General features: G+C 45.5%; 1 protein-coding gene across 1 annotated transcript; it reads left to right on the top strand.

The window, feature by feature from the left end:
- Positions 1-1341: 1341 nt before the first annotated feature.
- Bud13 (BUD13 homolog) lies at positions 1342-20446 on the top strand. The gene is given in 11 exon segments (XM_059267762.1): positions 1342-1498; positions 1500-1537; positions 4763-4853; positions 6721-6805; positions 9319-9993; positions 11360-11577; positions 13146-13248; positions 13566-13704; positions 13890-14074; positions 14386-14467; positions 20096-20446. Coding segments are annotated over 11 exon segments (1815 nt in total). The 5' UTR covers positions 1342-1393; the 3' UTR covers positions 20190-20446.

Here is a 20446-nt window from a genome sequence, read left to right on the forward strand (position 1 = left end):
GGCGGACACTGGGGAATCTGTATCACTCTATCTTTAATCCTGGCACTACACAGATAAACCCTGTTTCAAAGCAAAAAAACAAACAAACAAAAAAACCCTAACTGGATAACCTGCACCGTATGTGGCTGGCCTCTGCTAGCAAAAGTCAAAATCTGGCAGTAGGAAGATGAGTGGGCTCCTGTACTTTTCCAAACTTATCTATAAAGAAAGCTAATAAAACTGAAGGCTAGGCCATGGTGGTACAGGTATGTAGTCCAGCTACTTAGGACATTGAGGCAGAAGGTTAACAAATTCAAGATCAGCCTGGGTGGTGGTGGCACATGACTTTAACCCCAGCACTTGGGAGGCACAGACAGGTGGATCTCTTGAGTTCGAGGCCAGCTTGGGCTACAAAGTGAGTTTCAGGACAGTCAAGACTATACAGAGAAACCCTGTCTCGAAAAACAAAACCAAACAAAAAAACAAACAACAACAAAACAAAAAAAATCAGAAAAAAAAAAATCAGCCTGGGCAACTTAGCAAGATCATGTCTTCAAAATTCAGAAAAGGATGGGAGATGCAGTTCTATAAAACTCTTGCCTACCCTGTTCAAGGCTCTGGTTCAATCCCCAGTGCTGGATGGAATAAGAAACAGAATTGTGAGGATCACGTGAAGATTCATAAAACAACCCTCTATAGAAGAAGCAGCTTTCTTTCTCTTCTGCCTCTGCCTCCCAAGTACTGGGATTAAAGGCCTGCGCCACCACTGCCCGACTCTTTTCTTTGCCACACTGACAACAAAAGCATGTCATTTTTATTGGGGAGATTTTATACCATTTTCTTGAGAGGCAATACCAGACGTGAAAAGGTCAATACAGGTTTGATGAAACCTATCCATTTTTCATAGTTACAACACTTAGGGATGGGATTTGTTTGACTTCCCCCTAAATGGTACTTGGAAGCCTGTTCCAGCAGACTTACCATTATACCAATAAAAATAACTGAAATAAACTAATTGTGCTGGGCACTTCTAAGCATTTGGCACAGCATCCATTATTAAAATGCCGTTCAATAACTTGCCCCCATTGGTACAGTTATGATCGGGCCCCATATTCACACAGGTGCCCTGACTTTTTCTTCTCCACTCTGGCGCAGAAACCGTCAGGGCAGCATCCAGTTAAGTCGGCCTGCGGCTGGGACAGTGCCGGCTGAGGGCGTTGCACGGATGCGTCATCACAGGAAAGCAGAAGCGGCCCCAGATGCAAGCACGCCCTCCTCCGATCCTGCAAAGGCTTTTTCAGAGTCATCACACCCAGTCATCAGCCCAGGGCTTCCGCTCCTGGCTCCACCCCCATCCGTTTCCCGTAGAATTTTGTCCCCAGCGCCGAGCCGTTGCCCCGCCCTCGCCGCTGCCATGGCGGCAGCTCCGCTGCTCTCTAAAGCTGAGTATCTGAAGCGTTACTTGTCTGGGGCAGATGCCGGCCTGGAAGGAGGTCCAGAGGCCGTTCGGAAGCGGCGCAAAAAAACGGCCGAAGCCGGGAGGCGCCGGTGGCAAGGGGTGAGTGGACTGGTGTGGCGTCGCGCTGCCCCGGTGCGCCCTCGGCCGCAGCTCTTCCTCCTCCTCGTCCGCGCGGCGCTCCGAGCGCTGCCGACCCCGGCCCGAGCCCAGGCCCAGCTCCTCTGCTCCGGGGCGGGCTTCTCGCCGCCGCCTGCAGCGCAGACCTCAGCCTCTGAACAGCGCCTTCCATGTGTTAAGGCCAGCTAGAACTTTCCTGTTTTCCCGCCTCTGTAGCCTTGCATCGTCTCTCGAACAGACTGAAAGTCGCGCCCTGAGAATAGTAGAGCTAATGCAAAGCCCCAAGTGCTTGCATTTTTTTAACAAAAATTTTGGGATCCAAAAAAATCTGTTTCTGGGGGCTTCAGAGTATCAGGAACTGACCTGGAATCAAAGATTCAAGTCCTGTTACTCTTAGCTACTACTGACAGTAACAACTAACATGGATACAGTTCCTATCATGTGCCTGGCCTCTTTCCAAAAACTTCGACCATGTAACTCTCAGAACGTTGTGATGAAGTAGACATTGTTTTAAATAATATACTTTCCAGGTTCAAAAGAGAGGTGTGCTGAGACAGATTTCAGATGAAATATCCTGTAGTGACTTGGCCACTGGAATCTGGAAAGGTTGGGACAGGAGATCGAACATCAGCCCACAGAATAAAGGAAATTTCTTAGACTTTAGAGCAGTGGCTCTAAGTTTAGCAGCTTACTAAGAAGGTACTATTTTGGATACAAGGTCAAAACTCTGGAAGCTAATCCTATTCTTACACCTCGCCCTGGATCTGCTACTTTCTAGGAGTTCAGCAGCTTAGAGAAGGTGCTAGAGAATATAAAGTGTGGCTCACCACCCTCTATGGGGGCAGCATTGTGATCTAACGGTATTAGTCCCATATCTCAACTGAGAAAATTTTGTGGCCCATTGAAGTGGGTAGACTAATTCCCCCTTTGCCCAAATTTATCTTCATTTGGAACTTGAGCATGACATCATGTAGAGATGGAAGCTTTGTGGTGTTACCAGTTGAGCCTATATTCAGTTAAGGTGGGTGCTACATTCAGTGTGGTTGACACCCTTGTAAGAAGGAGCAATGCCATGCAGGGAAAAAATTTTAAGCTTTGGACAACACTGATTAAGTATCATGCATTCCTGGCTTTTCAAATACCTCTTTGCAGCACAGTTTATCTGTGTGAATCACATTTATTGGATGCTGTCATATAAACAGACATTTCCTGTCCCCACCGCCCAGTCCCAAATAACTGACACGAGGCTAAATATGAATTATAAATGCTTGGATGATAGCTCAGGCTTGTTACTAGCTAATTCCTACATTTTAAGTTAACCCATATTCTTTATGCTTTGCCACGTGGCAGTACCTTCATTAGCATGGCACATTCATCTCCTGCTCCCTCTGCTTCTGGCTGGCAATTCCTGACTCCACCCTTCTTCCCATCATCCCTAGTTTGGTTGCCCCGCCTATACTTCCTGCCTGGTTACTGGCCAATCAGCGTTTTATTAAACCAAGTTGAGTGATAAATCTTTACAATGTACAAGAGGATTATTTCACAGCACTGTCATCTTTCAGTAGTTGTGGACTGGTTCCTCAGTCCACAGGTACTTCAGTTCCTCCACACAATGATATGGTATTTGTGGGTAAACTATTCACATCCTCTTTAAATCACTACAACTTAGATGGTGTACTGGATGGTTTTGTGCATCAACTTGACACAAGCTAGAGTCATCAGAGAGGAAGGAGCCTCAGCTGAGGAAGCACCTCCATGAGATCCAGCTGTAAGGCATTTTCTCAATTAGTGATCATGGGGGAGGGCCCAGACCATGGTGGGTGGTGCCGTCTCTGGGCTAGTGGTCCTGGGTTCTATAAAAAAGCAGGCTGAGCAAGCCACGAGAAGCAAGCCAGTAAGCAGCACCACTCCATGGCCTCTGCATCAGCTCCTGTCTCCAGGATCCTGCCCTGTTTGAGTTCCTGTCATGACTTCTTTCAGTGATGAACAGTATTACTGAAGTGTAAGCTAGATAAACCTTTTCCTCCCCAACTTGCCTTTTGGTCATGGTGTTTTGTCACAGCAATAGAAACCTTAACTAAGACAGATGGTGTGTCAGTAATTGTTACATTACTTAGGGCATTGTAACCAAAGAAAGTCTGTATCTATTTAATACACTGGTAATTTTCTTTTCCCTGGGTATTTTTAATTGTGTTTGGTTGAATTTGCAGTTGCAGAATCCATGGGTATGGAGGGCTGACTATCTCCTATGACAGTTGTGTTGAAGAGGCCTTGATGAACAAAAATGCCTTAGTCAGCAGTATGTGGTGGTAGATGCTTATAACCCCAGAACAGAGGAGGCTGGGGCAGGAGGACAGCGTTTGAACCTAGCCATAGTGACAGTGTCTGAGAGGGGAAAGTCAACAAATAAAAGAATGTCCTAGCCCTTGGCTGTTGGAGCTTAGAATTTAATGGGAATGTGGGCTTTATACAACCAATGATACAACAGTTGATTTAACTCGTTCGATAAATACAAATGAAAACATTCTAAGAGTGTGTAGAGGGATTTCTAGCCTGGGAGTAGGAGACAGTGAGCAAGAAATATACATCCAAGGAAGTTATTCAATGCCAGGGACCAAAGAAAATGAGATCCCTGGTTAAGAGGGGGAAGGGGTTTGCATTTGTGAAAACTGGTAGAGTAAGAAATTTGACTCATTCCAAGATGGACAATGATGGACTGGGAGTTGGCATTCATCTTTAATCCCAGCACTCGGGAGGCAGAGGCAGGTGGATCTCTGAGTTTGAGGCCAGCCTGGTCTATGGAGCAAGTTCCCAGACAGCCAAGGCTGTTACACAGAGAAATCCTGTCTCCAAAAACCAAAACCAAACAAACAAAAAGATGGACAGTGATGGAGTGAATTTTCAGTAGCAGTCCGTATAGACAAAGACTGCGCCTTGCTTTTGAACTTTAAAAGCCAATAGGGGGCCGGGAGATGGCTCAGCGCTTGGCACGCAAGCCTGACAACCTGAGGTCAATCCTTTGAACCCGCATGATAGAGAGAGAGAACTGACTCCTGCAAGTTGTCCTCTGATTTCCATATGCATGCTATGGTACATATATATACCATCACACATACACAATAAATAAACGTAAAACAATAGGTAAGTGTACGTAGGCCTGTATCCCAGAATGAGTTCCTTTTTGAGCCTTTTATTGTTCCCATCTAGAATGCGGATTGTTGATGATGATGTGGGCTGGGCAGCTATTTCTACCACTAAGCTGGAAAAGGAGGAGGAAGAGGATGGAGATTTGCCTGTGGTACGTATCTTTTGGGGTCTTGTCAGGACTTTGAAACGATCCAAGCGTCTCAGTGTGAGATAGAGTTGTAGGGGAAAGCTGAGCACGGGAAGAATGACGTGTAAAAAGCTGTTTATCCTGGTTTAGTCCATGATGCTTATGCAAATGATCCCCCAAGGAATGACTTGGCTGTGCAGTGGTGTGAACGTGATGAATTTTTCAGCAAAAATGGTTCTGAATTTTGATCTTCTAGGCTAGCACTGTTCAGGTATGATATTCTCATGATGGGCAGTGGAAGTGAGTCATGTGATCACAAGGAGAAACAAGCAATTCTCTGCATGTAAGAATGACTGATAGACTTAGTTTATTGAGTACCAACCATGTACCAAGCACTGCTAAGTGAACACAAAGGATCTCATTCAGTCTTCAGAACAGTCTTTTGAGCCCTGCTTTTAGAAATAAGGGCATTGAGCCAGGCAGTGGTGGCACAGGCCTTTAATCCCACCACTCGGGAGGCAGAGGCAGGGGGTCCAATCTCTTCGCTTTCATTAACTACCCAATCACTTATATTATTAAATTCTACTACCACCTCTATTCCATTATAATAACTTATTACATATATAACACCTAACTGTTAAAATACCCACTACCAAAACTCCCAACACCATCCAATTAGACCTTCCCCCCCCCAAGCCTCAGGCTATTCCTCTGTAGCCATAGCAGTTGTATACCCAAATATGTAGTCTACAGAGTGAGTTCCAGGATAGCCAAGATTCACGGAGAGACCTTGTCTCAAACAAACAAAAAACAAAAAGAAAGAAAGAAAGAAAAGAAAGGAATAAGGGCATTGAGACTTGAAATACTTTGCCAAAGGTCACACACCAAGACTAAGTGACAGAACTCAGTTGATCCAGGTCTCAGTTCACCCTATATTAAAGCCATGCTTTCTGTGCCCAGGGATAGAGCTCAGAAGAAGATTATATGAGGAGTGATGGTGGGATTTGGGAGCACAAGTAGTCCAGAGGAATTATGACCTGGATTTGAATTCCACTTTTACAGTTTGACAGTCTACGCTCATTTCATTTCTCTGAGGCACAGTGTGCTGGTCAGTGGCCTTGGGTCTTTCTTGGCATGAGTATGGTGAGGATTGAATAAGATAATTGTGAAATAGTGTCTTGCACAGCTGTTCTCTGTAACTACAGTTTACTTTTGCCAGCCACTTTGAAGGTCTCTCAAATAAAGGGATGAGAGGTTAGCGTTAGGATGGAGGAAACGAAGTTATGTGAGGGTAGCTGTGGGACCAACAAAACTAAGACTGCTCTAACACTGACCGTGGACTGACTTGAAAGGCGCGTTCTCCGTCACGGAGAAGTCTATGAGTCATCATGATCATTTATATAGATTAGGGAGTTTGGAGGCTGTCCCTGAACATTCTATAATTTGGTGTGTGGCCAGTAGTTCCCTTTAGTTGGATTCAAGACCTATCATTGTGACTACTCACAGGAGAGGATTCATAAGGACCCAGATCTTTGATTAGTGATAGGCAAGTTAGGAAGGCAGTGTTCTCACTGTGTGTGAAAAATAAAAATGTAAAAGGAATTGAGCTTTTCACTTACAAGTGGCAGTTACGTGCCAGCACAATTACTAGAAAGGTTTGTAATGATTTTATCTTTGGAGAAAGGTCTGCAATTAAGTTATCAAAGTGACAGTGAGATGTTCATGGGACAAAAATAACTGAGCACTGCTGCATGTTTCATTATGGCACACACAAGGGTGTGTGGGCACTGTGTGTTAGGAACAGGACCAGTTATGGCTCCAGGTTCTTGAGACAAGTGTTCCTTGGCTGGATTCTGTGTTTTTCCTAACTGTAGTATCCCTACTCCTACAGGTGGCTGAGTTTGTGGATGAGCGTCCAGAAGAGGTAAAGCAGATGGAGGCCTTCCGCTCCAGTGCCAAGTGGAAGCTTCTGGGAGGTGAGTGTCAACAGCAGATAAGTCTAAACTTGGTTTATAGGGTAGGTCCCTGTATAGGTTCTTGCTTTAGAGAAGTGGTTCTCATCCTGTGGGCCATGACCTCTTGGGGGTTGCCTATCAGATATTATATTATATTATTTCATATTACAAATTACGATATAGATACTTCGCAAAATTACAGCTATGAAGTAGCAATGAAATAATTTTATAGTTGGGGTCACCACAACATGAGGAACTGTATTAAAGGGTCGCAGCATTAGGAAGGTTGAGAACCATTGCTCTAGAGGAATGCGTTGTTTCATTGTGTCAGTGATTATGAAGAATATGGTGAGAAAAGGTGTCAGGACTTCTGGAGGAGGACGTGGGGAGTTAGAGGCTGACATGTCAGAACATGACTGTTTAGAAGCCTTTTAGACCCCCTGGACCACAACAGGGAGCAGGTGGTAGACAGCAGGACCTTGGGAGGAGTTTATAAGAAACAGAGGAAGAGCATGGAGACCCAGGCTTCCACTGTTCTAGAATGAAGAAGCTCACATGAGTCAGGGCCCCAAGTTCTGTCCTTTTGGTTTATGTCTATATTTCTCTTTTCCTGCCTTTTTCCATAAATAAGGCTCTCCTGTCTCCCCCTCCGCTACTTGTTTTTCTTTTCTTTTAAACTTTTGAGACAAGGTCTCACAGTCCAGGCCACTGTGCTTGGGTTTTCTTTTTTTTTTTTTTTTTTTTTTTTCGAGACAGGGTTTCTCCGTGTAGTTTTGGTGCTTGTCCTGGATCTTGCTCTGTAGAACAGGCTGGCCTCGAACTCACAGAGATCCGCCTGCCTCTGCTTCCCGAGTGCTGGGATTAACGGTGTGTACCACCACCACCCAGCTGGGTCTTACTTCTTGAGACCTGTTTAACTTCAGGAGATTCCTGGTGTTTGCTCATTTCTTACACGCAGGTGCTGAAAGAATTGGCTCCTAAATGGGGATTGCCTTCCTGTGTTAGCCTCTGTGCCATTAGGTAACACCCTGCTGCTCCGATGGAAAGCAGTGCACTCCACAAATGCCACTGCACCCTAGATAGATGAGTGGTTCTTTCCTCAGTTCATTTCAGTACATTGCCTTGTCACTTAGCTTCACGAGTGACAGCTTTGCTCTCATGACGACTTTATCGGAATTCTTTTCAGTCTGACCCATTATTTTGTGCCTTATTGTTGTTTCCCCATCTTTTCATTACTTGTCTGAGGGAGAGAGAGAGAGAGAGAGAGAGAAAATGCGTGCGTGCGTGCGTGCGTGTGTGTGTGTGTGTGTGTGTGTGTGTGTGTATGTGCTTGTGCTTCCTTGTCTGCATGTCTAAGAAGTCTCACATGTACATGCACACACAGTCCTTTCTCTTCTCCCTTACTCTTACTACCCTGCCTCAGTTTGTTACTGGAAATATCCGCCCTGACGTCCTACACCTCCTCCCTTTTTATACATGGGATTGATTGGCCTCATACACGGATTCACTGTTATTTCCTCACTGACATCAGTCTGGTCAGATAGGCTATTCCCCAAAGTGATGGAGTTGACTTGGTTTGAATTATCTGTTTAATACGAATTCATCAGGTCCTGCCTAGCTTTTGTTTCTATTTGGGCCATGGAGCTCTGATGGCAAGAAACAGAGAGGAGAAATTGGAATGTAGGAATGCCCCAGTTGCCAGGACACTTGTTCTGCTTTGCCTCTGAAAGTCTAGACTCTCAAACAGTGTGTTTCCCCTCAGTGGCACATTTTTAAAGATTGCCCATGAACTTTGGAGTCACACAGGTTTAGCTCTAGATATTTACTTCACCACGTATTAGCAGTATGACTTTGGCAGATTGCTTGATTTCTGTATCAATGACTTCGTTTATAAAGTAGGGCTAGTGATGTTTACATCCCAGACTTGTGAGAATTAAGTAGTCTGTATAAAGGATTGCTACACAGTAGATAACAGTTAATGCTTGATTTTTCTTTTTCTTTTTTTCCTGTTGAATTCCCCCCTTAAATGGGGAGTGTAGTGACATGAATTAAGTACTTAACTACATTTCATTTTGATGTACAGGTTTAGTCACTGTATCTTTTGAAAAAGAGGGTAAACCTGTAAATGATCTAGGCTGCATAGCAACAGGAACCTCTGGCCTGTTGGAAAATGAGAGACTCACTGGAAAACGAATTGGATGGGGAGTGAAATGATTGGGATTGGGGTAATGCTAATCTTAGGGGATCCCCAGAACCTTTGTTTTCATGGATTACCTGCCCTGCTTACTATAGGGTATACTGGGAATAACTGTGCTTTAAATGCTTCGCACACTGGGGACTTGGGAGGCAAATGAGGGGAGTTACTCTTTAGGTAGTCTGTGAGTGCTGGTTTGCTGCCCCTAAGCACAAGAGCCAAGTAGACGTTATAGGCTTTTCAAGTGCTTCAGAGATGTGTGTTTCTGGGGTGTGTTTTTAAACTGAGTGAGATGTGACAGAGCACTTGTGGGGATCTGACTATTTGCTTTTGCGTTTAGACCATAGTGAAGATGGACATTTCCACCATGACACCCCGGATCCATCTCCTCCTAGGAGGGTTCGTCATGACAGCCCAGATCCATCCTCTCCTAGGAGAACCCGTCATGATACACCGGATCCATCTCCTCCTAGGAGGGCCCGTCATGACACCCCGGATCCATCTCCTCCCAGGAGGGCCCGTCATGACACCCCGGATCCATCTCCGCCTAGGAGGGCCCGTCATGGCACCCCAGATCCGTCTCCTCCTAGGAGGGCCCGTCATGATACACCGGATCCATCTCCTCCCAGGAGGGCCCGTCATGACTCAGATGCTTCTCCCCCCAGGAAGTCTCATCGTAATTCTTCAGGTGTATCTCCTAGGAGAGGTCATCATGGTTCCTCAGGTATCTCTTCCCCCGGAAGGGCCCATAACCACTCCCCTGACATAGCCCAACATAGGAGGACTTTTGACGCTTCAGAACCACAGCATCTCAGGAAGACCCGTCATGACTCCCCTAATTTGGAACTGCCCAGAACCAAAAGTAGTAAAGCTGCAGAAAGATCCCAGAGGGAGCTGGGACCCTCCCACCCATCACTCTCCAAGGACAGCAAGTATGGGCGTGACTCTGACCTTTCTCCACGGAAGCGGCAAGCAAAAGCTCATTTTGGAGCTAAGAAGCAGCTTGATCCCAAAGGTGAGCATATGGCTATGCATAAGAGGAGCCGCATCCCTGTGAGTATGAGAATGAGAAAAATTACAGGGGTAGGGAGGAAAGGTCTATGTGCTTCTGCTTACCCTTCCTCCCCCATGAAAAGGCACTGCTGGGGCAGGTGAGGTGGCTGGGTGGATAAAGCATTCTCTGCACCAGCGCACTGAAAGGAGAAAACCGACTCTGAATGCTGCCCTCTGACCTCCACAGGCGGGCACCTGCACTCACAAGCACACATGCGCGCACTTACAGTATAATAAATAAAAATGAAAAATACTGTTTGTTGCAGAAATGTATAGACACGGGAAGGTTTTCATAAACTTGTATCATTCAGACACCGTCACTGTTAGTATTGTAGCCAGTGTCCTTGGGGGCTTCCTGGCATGCATGCTGGGTGTAGTTGAGTCTGGCTGTGCAGAACGTAATCTTGCTTGCTCCCTCCACTCAACAAAGTTTTCCCTGGGTTATAGATATCTTTATGTTACTGTAATTTTTTTTTAAACTTCCTTATGTTACATAAGTTGACTTAGCCATTTCCCTAAGATTACATGCTTTGGATTATTTCTAGCTTCGCTCTTAGGATGTTTGACAATCATCCTGTCCATATACTGTTAACAACAACTATGGATTATTTCTTACCTTAGATCTCTTGGGGTTTTTACTGATGGGTTCCTAGAAAGCTGAGCAGTTGTTTCCTAGGTCAGAATGTGTGGCCGTTGCCAAGGCCTGGTAGGCCAGCAGTACACTGTCATCCAGAACAGACCTATGCAGCAAAGGTTTTTCTCCTTCATTTGTTCTAGCGACCGTTTTAATTTTTAAGATTAAATTGCTTTGTTATTCTTGAGTCTGAGGACATCAGCTTATACCCCAGACCTTCCTGACTCTGCCGTACCACAGAGGGCTGACCAAGCTCTTCTGTCAGTTCTGCACAGAGTGGCAGTGGTGGACCAATGTATAGATGAGTGTCTGAAATCTCATGTGCTTTTCAAAGTCACCAGACACTGGGGGCCAGGAAACAGCCACCTGACCTATTCTTCTCTGTGTCACCTGTCCTTGTGCTTTGGTTAGTCATGTTAGTCATGTTTTTTCATCAGATGACTAAGTAGACACTGTACCCCCGCTTGGTAATTTCTTTTAAATATTCTTCCAAGGGGGTTTCTTTATTCTCCCTGGCTCTCCCCTGTGCTGGGGACCAAAACCAGGGCCTGACATACTAGATTCACTTGACTCCTGAACCATCCCATCCTTAGTTCACTCTTTAATCCTTAGCTTCTCTTAGCCACAGGCTTTCATACAAGCCTTTTCCCTAGGAGACAGCAGGGTCACACTTTGACTGCTCCTTTCTACCCAGGTGTCTGCCACAAAGCCTCTGACTCAGATCTGTCTCCTCCACGGCAAAAACAAAATTCAAGACACCAGGATTCTGACTCAGATCTGTCACCACCACGGAATAGACAGAGATGCCAGAGCTCTGACTCTGACCTCTCTCCACCCCGGAGAAGACAGAGAACCAAGTCTTCTGATTCTGACCTCTCTCCTCCTCGAAGGAGTCCCCGTCCTGGGAAGAAGGTAGGGATTCCAGGAGTTGTGTCTTTATCAGAGTGACTCCTCCTTTCCAGCTTTACAGAAACCAAAAAGGTTGCAGCCAGAGAGTTAAGATGTGGTACAGTAAATGAGTTAAAAGCACTTCTGGAACTTCTCTCTGAAGGTATCATGGCCCTAACTCATCTGAGCTGAATTTGTAGGAAGAGACTTGAGGATGCCTTATCCAGCTACTTGAAGGTTTGAAGGTGTTGCAGATAATGCACAAAATGATGCTCAGAATGTCTTGGATTATGGACTGTTGTGGATTTCCAGTTTTGGGTCAGGAGTGCCTGGCTTGTACCAGAGACTCCCAAGAGGCTCCTACCATAGCCTTGTAATGCCACAAGTCTCAGTATCCACAGAACGCCTCCCCGTTTTTCCCTTTGTTGTTTTGAGTGTACTCCAAGGCTGGCCTTGAACTTCTGACCCGCCTGCCGCCTCCTACCTGATATGACAGGCAGGCATCACCTGTTTTCTTACTAATAAGCTGAGGCTTACAGCTTGCAGAGTTCAGTTGGGAGCATAGAACCCCATGAAACCAATCATAGCTTTAAATCCTACTTCTGCTACTTAATGTCTGGGAGATTGGGCAAGGAATTTGATTTCTTTAATCTTCAGCTTCCTTTGTGAAACATGCATGAGTGAGTTCAAGGCCAGTCTGTACTGTGTGGGACACTACAAAGAGAGAAAGAAGGCATGCGTGTTCTTAGCCCCTTCTTCTATGTGTTGTGTGTTTGGGTTTCTGTTTACTTTAAAATTTGATACTATAAACTGTTTCATGAGATTTGATGCTTCCCCCTTTGGTGTGAGTCTGTGGTCAAAATGAGAATATGAAACCAGAGGGTTTGATTTGGTTATTACTGATGATCAGACATACAAGCAGCTGGCTGCCTCCTGGTTCACTGGTGTTGGCTGTTGCCTCCTCTCTTGCACAGACTGCACACATGTATTCTTTTTCTGCACAGACTGCACACATGTATTCCTCTTTTTTTGCACAGACTGCATACATGTATTCTTTTTTTGCACAGACTGCACACACATATATTCCTCTTCTCTTACACAGACTGCACACACATGTATTCCTCTTTTTTTGCAGACTACACACGTATTCCTCTACTCTTGCACAGACTGCACACACATGTATTTCTTTTCTCTTGCACAGACTGCACACATGTATTCTTTTTTTTTGCACAGACTACACACATGTATTCCTTTTCTCTTGCACAGACTGCACACATGTATTCCTTTTCTCTTGCACAGACTATATACATGTATTCCTCTTCTCTTGCACAGACTACACGCATGTATTCCTCTTCTCTTGCACAGACTGCACACATGTATCCTTTTCTCTTGCATAGACTACACACATGTATTTCTTTTCTCTTGCACAGACTGCACACATGTATTCCTCTTTTTTTGCACAGACTACACACATGTATCCTTTTCTCTTGCACAGATTGCACACATGTATCCTCTTCTCTTGCACAGACTACACATATGTATCCTTTTCTCTTGCACAGACTACACACATGTATTCCTTTTCTCTTGCACAGACTGCACACATGTATTCCGGAGCGAAAACTGGGTTGGTGACTGATGTGCAGCGGGAGCAGCAGGAACTCAGGAAACAGGACCAAGACACCACAGCCGTTGGAGGTACAAACGTGAGCGTTGAGGGCCACTTTCGGCTCGTATAGCTCTCTGTCTTCTCTCTTTGTAAGTGTGGCTTGTTGTATTTGCTGGCTGCAACTTTTCATGGCTTCCATGCCTCTGCTCTGGTTTTTGTGCTGTTTCACCTCAGTAGTTGAGGTGCTTCTTTCCCTCTCCATGTGCGTGTGTTGGTAGGAGCCACCGTGGCCTGGCTGTAGAGTTCTTACCAGCACAAAGATCCCAAGCAGCTGGTTTCGCATGCTAGAATGTTATTTGATTGTGATGTTTGGTATTTACCTTAAAAATGTAATTTCCTTTCATAGCTCAGTTTGAATTTGCTGAAACTGTATTTCGAGACAAGTCTGGTCGGAAGAGGAATCTGAAACTGGAACGCCTGGAACAGAGGAAAAAAGCAGAGAAGGACTCAGAGCGAGATGAGCTATATGCCCAGTGGGGGAAAGGGTAAGGACTCCTCTGAGCACAAAGCTGTTACGGGGCTGAGCCTCAGGTGCTCAATGAGACAGTTGGGACTCTGGGCTTTTACCCATTAAGTTACCCTCTGCGGCAACAAAGAGGGAGTTCTCCGGAGTAGTGTAGTGATCCCTCAGTGTAGGAGATTGCCAACCAGGATGCTTCCTTTGGCCCAGGCTTGCCCAGAGCCGGCAACAACAGCAGAATGTAGAGGATGCAATGAAGGAGATGCAGAAGCCTCTGGCCCGCTATATCGACGACGAAGATCTGGATCGGATGCTGAGAGAACAAGAGAGAGAGGGGGACCCAATGGCCAACTTCATTAAGAAGAATAAGGCCAAGGAGAACAAGCATAAGAAAGGTGAGACGGGGCTGCCAGAGCCGCAGGTGACCGAGGTGAGAGTTGTCGGGGGAGGGGGGGCACTACGTAGCTTCCACAGAGGAGGCTCAGCCGGAATGCCAGTTGGAAGTTTGGGTTCAAAACAACAGGAACTGTTTGGGTGGGAGCTCCACCTCAGCCCCGGTTTAATTTGGATTGCTGCGTCGGGCGGAGAGGCCTTTAGGGTGCAGAGACTTATAAGGAACTTTCATGAAGAATTCTCCCATTGCCATCCAGCTCTGAATGAAATTATGTCGGTAGCTAATTTCTTTTTTTCTCATTCCTGTCTTTAGTGAGGCCTCGCTACAGTGGTCCTGCACCTCCTCCCAATAGATTCAATATCTGGCCTGGATACCGCTGGGATGGAGTGGACAGGTAGATGTGATTCCTCTGTTTTTGTTTTCTCTTCTGCCTGTTGTTTTGTTTTGTTTTTCGACACAGGGTTTCTCTGTGTAGCCCTGGCTGTTCTGGAACTCGCTCTGTAGACCAGACTGGCCTTGAACTCACAGAGATCTGCCTGCTTCTGCTTCCCAAGTGCTAGGATTAAAGGTATGCGCCACAACTGCCCAGCCTTCTTCTGCCTGGCCTTAACCTTTCTTTTCTGTTTTTCTTTTTGTTTTGTTTTGTTTTGTTTTGTTTTTGAGACAGTGTCTCACTGCATGGCCAGGAGACCTCCAACTCATGCACCGCCTCCTGAGCTCTGGGACTACAGGCCTGGGAAGCACAGCTGGCTTTGCCCACTGTCTCAGATCCTCTAGGCTGTCCTCACTCCCTCCTGCTTTGTGTGCTTCCTTCCTGAGATCGGAGGTTCTAAGGTTGGGAGCATTTCTCCTGTTCCTTTCCATGGACTTTGAAAAGCTCAGGACAAATAACACACTTTGTTTCAAACATTGGTCATGTTTAGTGTTTTCTAAGGGTTGGAGGCTGGGCGAGGCTGTGTGCTGGAGCCTTCTCTGTGTTATGTCTTTAGCATTAATTCTCTTCACTGTCCTAGGTGGAGTCCCAGGTAATGTCTCAGCCCTGCCACCTCATCTAGCTACTTACTAGTATCTCACTTGTGTGCTCAAGCTTCCTGACTGTCAGGACAGCTTCTGCTTATTGTTAGTCACAGATCCCATCTTCCCTTGCCTACACAGAACATTAGCATTTAGTATGGGGATTCTCAAAGTTTTACATCTCAGGACCCTTGCATACTCTGTGCTAGTGAGATGGCTCTGTGGGGAAAGGCACTTGTTGTCAGGCCTAGTGGTGTGAGTTCAAGTCTTGGGACCCACATGGTAGGAGAGAACCATCTTTTCTTTACTCCACACACTCATTTGAGTGTGTGTGTGCATCAGTATGAACAAATACATAGTTTTAAAAGAGATTATTGAGGATCCCAAGAAGCTGTTATTTATGTGAATTATATATATATATATTTATAGCCACTACATTTAAAATTAAATATATTTAAAAGCATTTATTCACTATAAAAAATAATAGTCACTATATGCTAATATAATTACTATTAGTTTTAATGAAAAGCAATTATTTTCCAAACAAACGGAAAGGGCAGAATTGATTTAACTTTTTGCAAATATAATTAATGTCTAGCTTATAGTGGATAGCTGTTTGAATTTGTCTGCTGTGACATGTTTAGCTGAGGTGCAGGAGGAGAGTGTAGCCTGCGTCAGCAGCAGGAAAGGGGGTACAATACAGAGAACAAAAGCCAGCTCCTTCAAGGCTGTTAGGTGGGTCCAAAACATGTAAAGAACTTGTGATACTTTTGCATTAAAATTTATGATCTTGTGGCTTTTTTTTTTCTTTGAGACTGAGTCTCTTTATGTAGTCCTGGTGCTCACCTGGAACTCTCTTATTATAGATCAGATTGGCCTTGAACTCATAGAGATCTGCCTGCCAAGTTCTGGGATTAAAGGCATGTGCCACCATGACTGCATACATAATTCATGGTCCCCACCCCCTTTAAGTTTATTTATTTGTTTGTTTGTTTGTTTGTTTATTTTTGGTTTTTCGGGACAGGGTTTCTCTGTGTAGCTTTGTGCCTTTCCTGGATCTCGATCTGTAAACCAGGCTGGCCTTGAACTCACAAAGATCCGCCTGCCTCTGCCTCCTGAGTGCTGGGATTAAAGGCATGCACCCCCACCACCCGGCTAAGTTTATTTTTGTGTGTGGGTGTTTTGCCTATATGTAAGTGTGCGGGAAGAATGCAATACGGGGCTGGGACTCAAACACAGGTCCCCTGGAAGAGCAGCCAGTACTCTTAATCCTGAGCCGCTGCCTCTCAGCCCCATGGTATGTTTTTATACTTTGTATCTTTTACCCATGCATCGTATTCTTTCATATATTGGCCATTTGTAACATGTAGATTTACTGAGTTTTACAGACCTGCCAAATGTTGGTATGTTTTCATTATGCATCATCAGAAAATCACTTGGGTGGTATATTGAGAAAGTTTTCTGAAATGCATGATGGATTTTGTTCAGAATATCTTCACATTCTTATGCTTCTACCTTGTGCACTTGGTATACATTCTGCAGTTACTTGGGGTGGTGGTGCTTTATACAAACCTGTTAGGCTAAGGTGCATTAGAGTTTGCAGAGCCCGTGCTCTGATGTCTTAGTTGTTTCTGTCGGTTGCTGTCAGTTGTGAGTGTTTTGTCTCAGCTGGTGTGACTCCACAATTCCCATTTGATGGCTTGTGTATCTCCACTGAGATTTCCCATCTGCTCACCCATTTAGAGACAGTTTTCATTTTTGGAAAAAACATGTAAATGGTGTTTTGAAGTTTCATCTGCTGATTGCAACATTCAATTCACAGGATTGGTTTCTGTTGATGACCTATCCTTCCTCCCTCCCTCCCTCCCTCCCTCTCTCCCTCCCTCCCTCTCCCTCTCCCTCTCCCTCTCCGTTTTGGGGATAGGATCTCAGTCTGTAGGCCAGTCTGGTTTAGAACTGGCTATGTAGCCCAGGCTGGTCCTGAGCTCAAGATCTTCCCACTATAGCTTCCTGAATGTTGAAATTACATGCTGGTGACACCATCACTGGCTAACAAATTTTTATTTTATTTTATTTTTTGATTATGTGTTATTTTCCTTTTGGTTTATTTGTTAGGAGTGATACATTGTAGAGATTGAGATTCTGTTACATTTCTCTGCTGATTTTTATCTACAGATATAGACTATATTGAACTCCTGTCTCCCCTGCAATGGACACTTAACACCTCACACCTTGCCTCTGGCTGCTGCACTTTCACAGGGCTGGTAGGGTGTCCTCTGCACGTGTGTGTAGTGATTCACTGAAGCCTTATGGGAAGTTTGATGTGTGGTTGCAGGTTAGCTGGCTGCTGAGCTTTGCTGGTCACACAGCAGAACCTTTGGCAGGAGGATGTTCCCGAAGTCTCACTTGCTGCATACCCAGAGGTGGCTTTTGTTATAGCCACCAGATGTTGCCACCGAATGCCTGCTGTACTGTTCATTTCTTTGGCTTTATTTAGACCCCAAGCTTAGAACTCTGCCTGACCTAGTTTTGTTGTTGTTTTTCTGGTTTTGGTTTTTTGAGACAGGGTTTCTCTGTGTAGCCCTGGTTGTCCTGGAACTCACTCTGTAGACCAGGCTGGCTTTGAACTCACAGAGATCCACCTGCATCTGCCTCCTGAGTGCTGGGATTAAAGGTGTGCGCCACCATGCCTGGCTAGCCTAGTTTTTTTTTTTTTTTAATGATTATTCATTCATCTTCTTTTCTGAGTACGTTTTTCAGTCTTTTTGTTTCCTAGATATTTCGTGTGTGTGTGTGTGTGTGTGTGTGTGTGTGTGTGTGTGTGTGTGTGTGTAATATTTTGTATGTGTACAAATGTTTTGTCTCAAGGGAAAAATAAATAAGGAAGGGGTGGCAGTGCAGAGAGAGAAGGGTGGGGTGGGAAAGGAATTTGAGATTTGTGGTCCACTCACCATTTACTTGACCCCCGCCCCCGAGTTGGCTTCCGTAATGGCCTGTTCCTGCTTCTTCATCATGTCTTGGCCCCTTTGTGAATGATGCTTTCTCTGTTAGTCTTAAGTGTTTCTCATTTCTCCATCTGTAGCCCCCACTGTTCTCACTCCATCTCTTTCTGGCTGCCTCTTACCGAGTTAGGTCTTCAGCCACTGTAGTTTCTGTGTACGTGGTTCAGTTCTGTAGTCTAACTCAGGCTAGTGTGTTCATGGTGGGGTCTTCTGCCCGTGCACATTTGAGGTACAGAGCATACTCCTCTACACCTGCTTCCGCTCCTGTGCTCTCCAGCCTGTGAGGTGGCATCCTCATTTATCTGGTCACTCAGATGCTGACTGATGAGGCCCGCTGACCCCTCCTTGGGCTGTGACTAGTCAGCCGAAGTCCTACTGATTTTGCCTCTCATGTGGTCCCTGCTGCCGTCCTTGGTATCACGGCCTCCATCATTGCCTTCATCCGTTGCACAGGCTGCTGTGGTATCTTCCTTACCACACATTTCTAGAATGGTCTCTCTGAAATGCAGTTTTAACCCATTTTTCCCCATGAAATCGTTCTTTTCTTTTTACGATCTCCTAAGCTCACTGGGATCTGGGCTCTGCCCGCCTTTCCAGTTCTGACTCGTGATCACTCCCTTTGTCACACTAGGCTCTGGCCACACCAGTGAGCCCTGCCTGGGCCAGGGCTCTTGTTTCTATGTCTATGTGATGTAGGAGGAATCTTAAAGAGTCTTAATTAATAAAATCAAACCTGGGGCCAGGTATTGGGGTGAAATGCTGCATGGTCAGAGAGACAGAACAAGCCACAGCTAACCTCACCTGGCCAACTTCTCAGCTGGTCTTGTTTCCTCAGACTGGAAGCTTCTGGGTCCTCATATCCGAATGGCTCTCAGCTGAACTGCTGCTAGAAGCCTGAAGGCTTAACCAGCCAAATGCTTCTTGTTTCTGGTCTTCACACCTTATATATCTTTCCTTTCTACCATTGCTCCCTGGGATTAAAGGCTCACTTTCTGGGATTAAAGGCGTGTGTCACCATGCCTGGCCATTTCCAATGTGGCCTTGAACTCACAGAGATCCAGAGGGATTTCTACCTCGAGTGCTAGGATTAAAGGTGTGAGTGCCACCATTTTCTAGCCTTTGTATCTAGTAGCTGTTCTGTCTCTGACCCCAGATAAGTTTATTAGGGTGCACAATATTTTGGGGAACACAATACCACCACAATGCGTGTATTCAGACATAGCTTGGGGGCCATTCCCACAAAGTGTCTTACTCAGTCCTTCCTGATCCTTTTACAACCCCCCATCTGTCTGTGTCACTCAGCCGTGACTTCTGTATTACTTACTCTCTAGTGAGAACTCAGTCATGGTTATTGGATGGTAAATTATGAAGCCTGTGGACATCAGCTGAGAGTGAATTGAGTCTTTGTTTTTGTACTGTGTACTGAGCTCAGGGCCTGGCACATGCTAGGCAGGGGCTCTGTCTCTACTACTGTTACATCCCCAGCCTTCATTTTACTTTTATTTGTTTGTTTGTTTGTTTGTTTATTTATTTATTTTCGAGACAGGGTTTCTCTGTAGCCCTGGCTGTCCTGAAACTCACTCTGTAGACCAGGCTGGCCTCAAACTCACAGAGATCCACCTGCCTCTGCCTCCTAAGTGCTGGGATCAAGGGTGTACGCCACCATGCCCAGCTATTTTACTATTTTTTTGAGGCAGGGATTCATGAAGTTGTTCAGGCTGACCTTGAACTAACTCTAGCCCATGCAGGTCTTGAACGTGTGATCCTGCTTCCTCGGCCTTTGGAGTATCTGGATTTCAGGCCTAGCTGTATCAGCCTTTGTTAGAGAATAGTGAAGGTTTGAAGCAGTTGTCTCAGTCTGAACAGGGACTGAGAAGAGGTTAACTTGTATATTTTGTTGCTTTGGTTTTATTGCGTATGGTTTGGCTACTTTCCCGTACCTTTCCTTTCCACTTTAAAGGAAGCATGCAGGGTTCTGGCTGACGAGAACTCTCTCTTGGTTGCAGATCCAATGGCTTTGAGCAGAAGCGCTTTGCCAGACTCGCCAGCAAGAAGGCTGTGGAGGAGCTGGCCTACAAGTGGAGTGTGGAGGACATGTGATTCTCCACGGCTGTGTGGTGCTGTGGCGGCGGTGGCGTAGGCTAGCCCGACATCCAGCTCTAATGGTCATCTTGCTGATAGACACAGACCAACTTGCTGTCAGTTCTGACCTTTGGACTAGGCACCTAACCTTGGCTGTGTCCATGTTGTCTGTGGCTGGCTTTGACAGGACACGGTGACTTCTTTATTCCAGGATTTGTTCTAAGCCAGTGTTTCCTTTTTACTTTAAAAAATAAACACATATTTATTTTTTGTAA

The sequence above is a fragment of the Peromyscus eremicus genome, chromosome 7 (genome assembly GCF_949786415.1).
Source record: "Peromyscus eremicus chromosome 7, PerEre_H2_v1, whole genome shotgun sequence".
NCBI lineage: Eukaryota > Metazoa > Chordata > Mammalia > Rodentia > Cricetidae > Peromyscus > Peromyscus eremicus.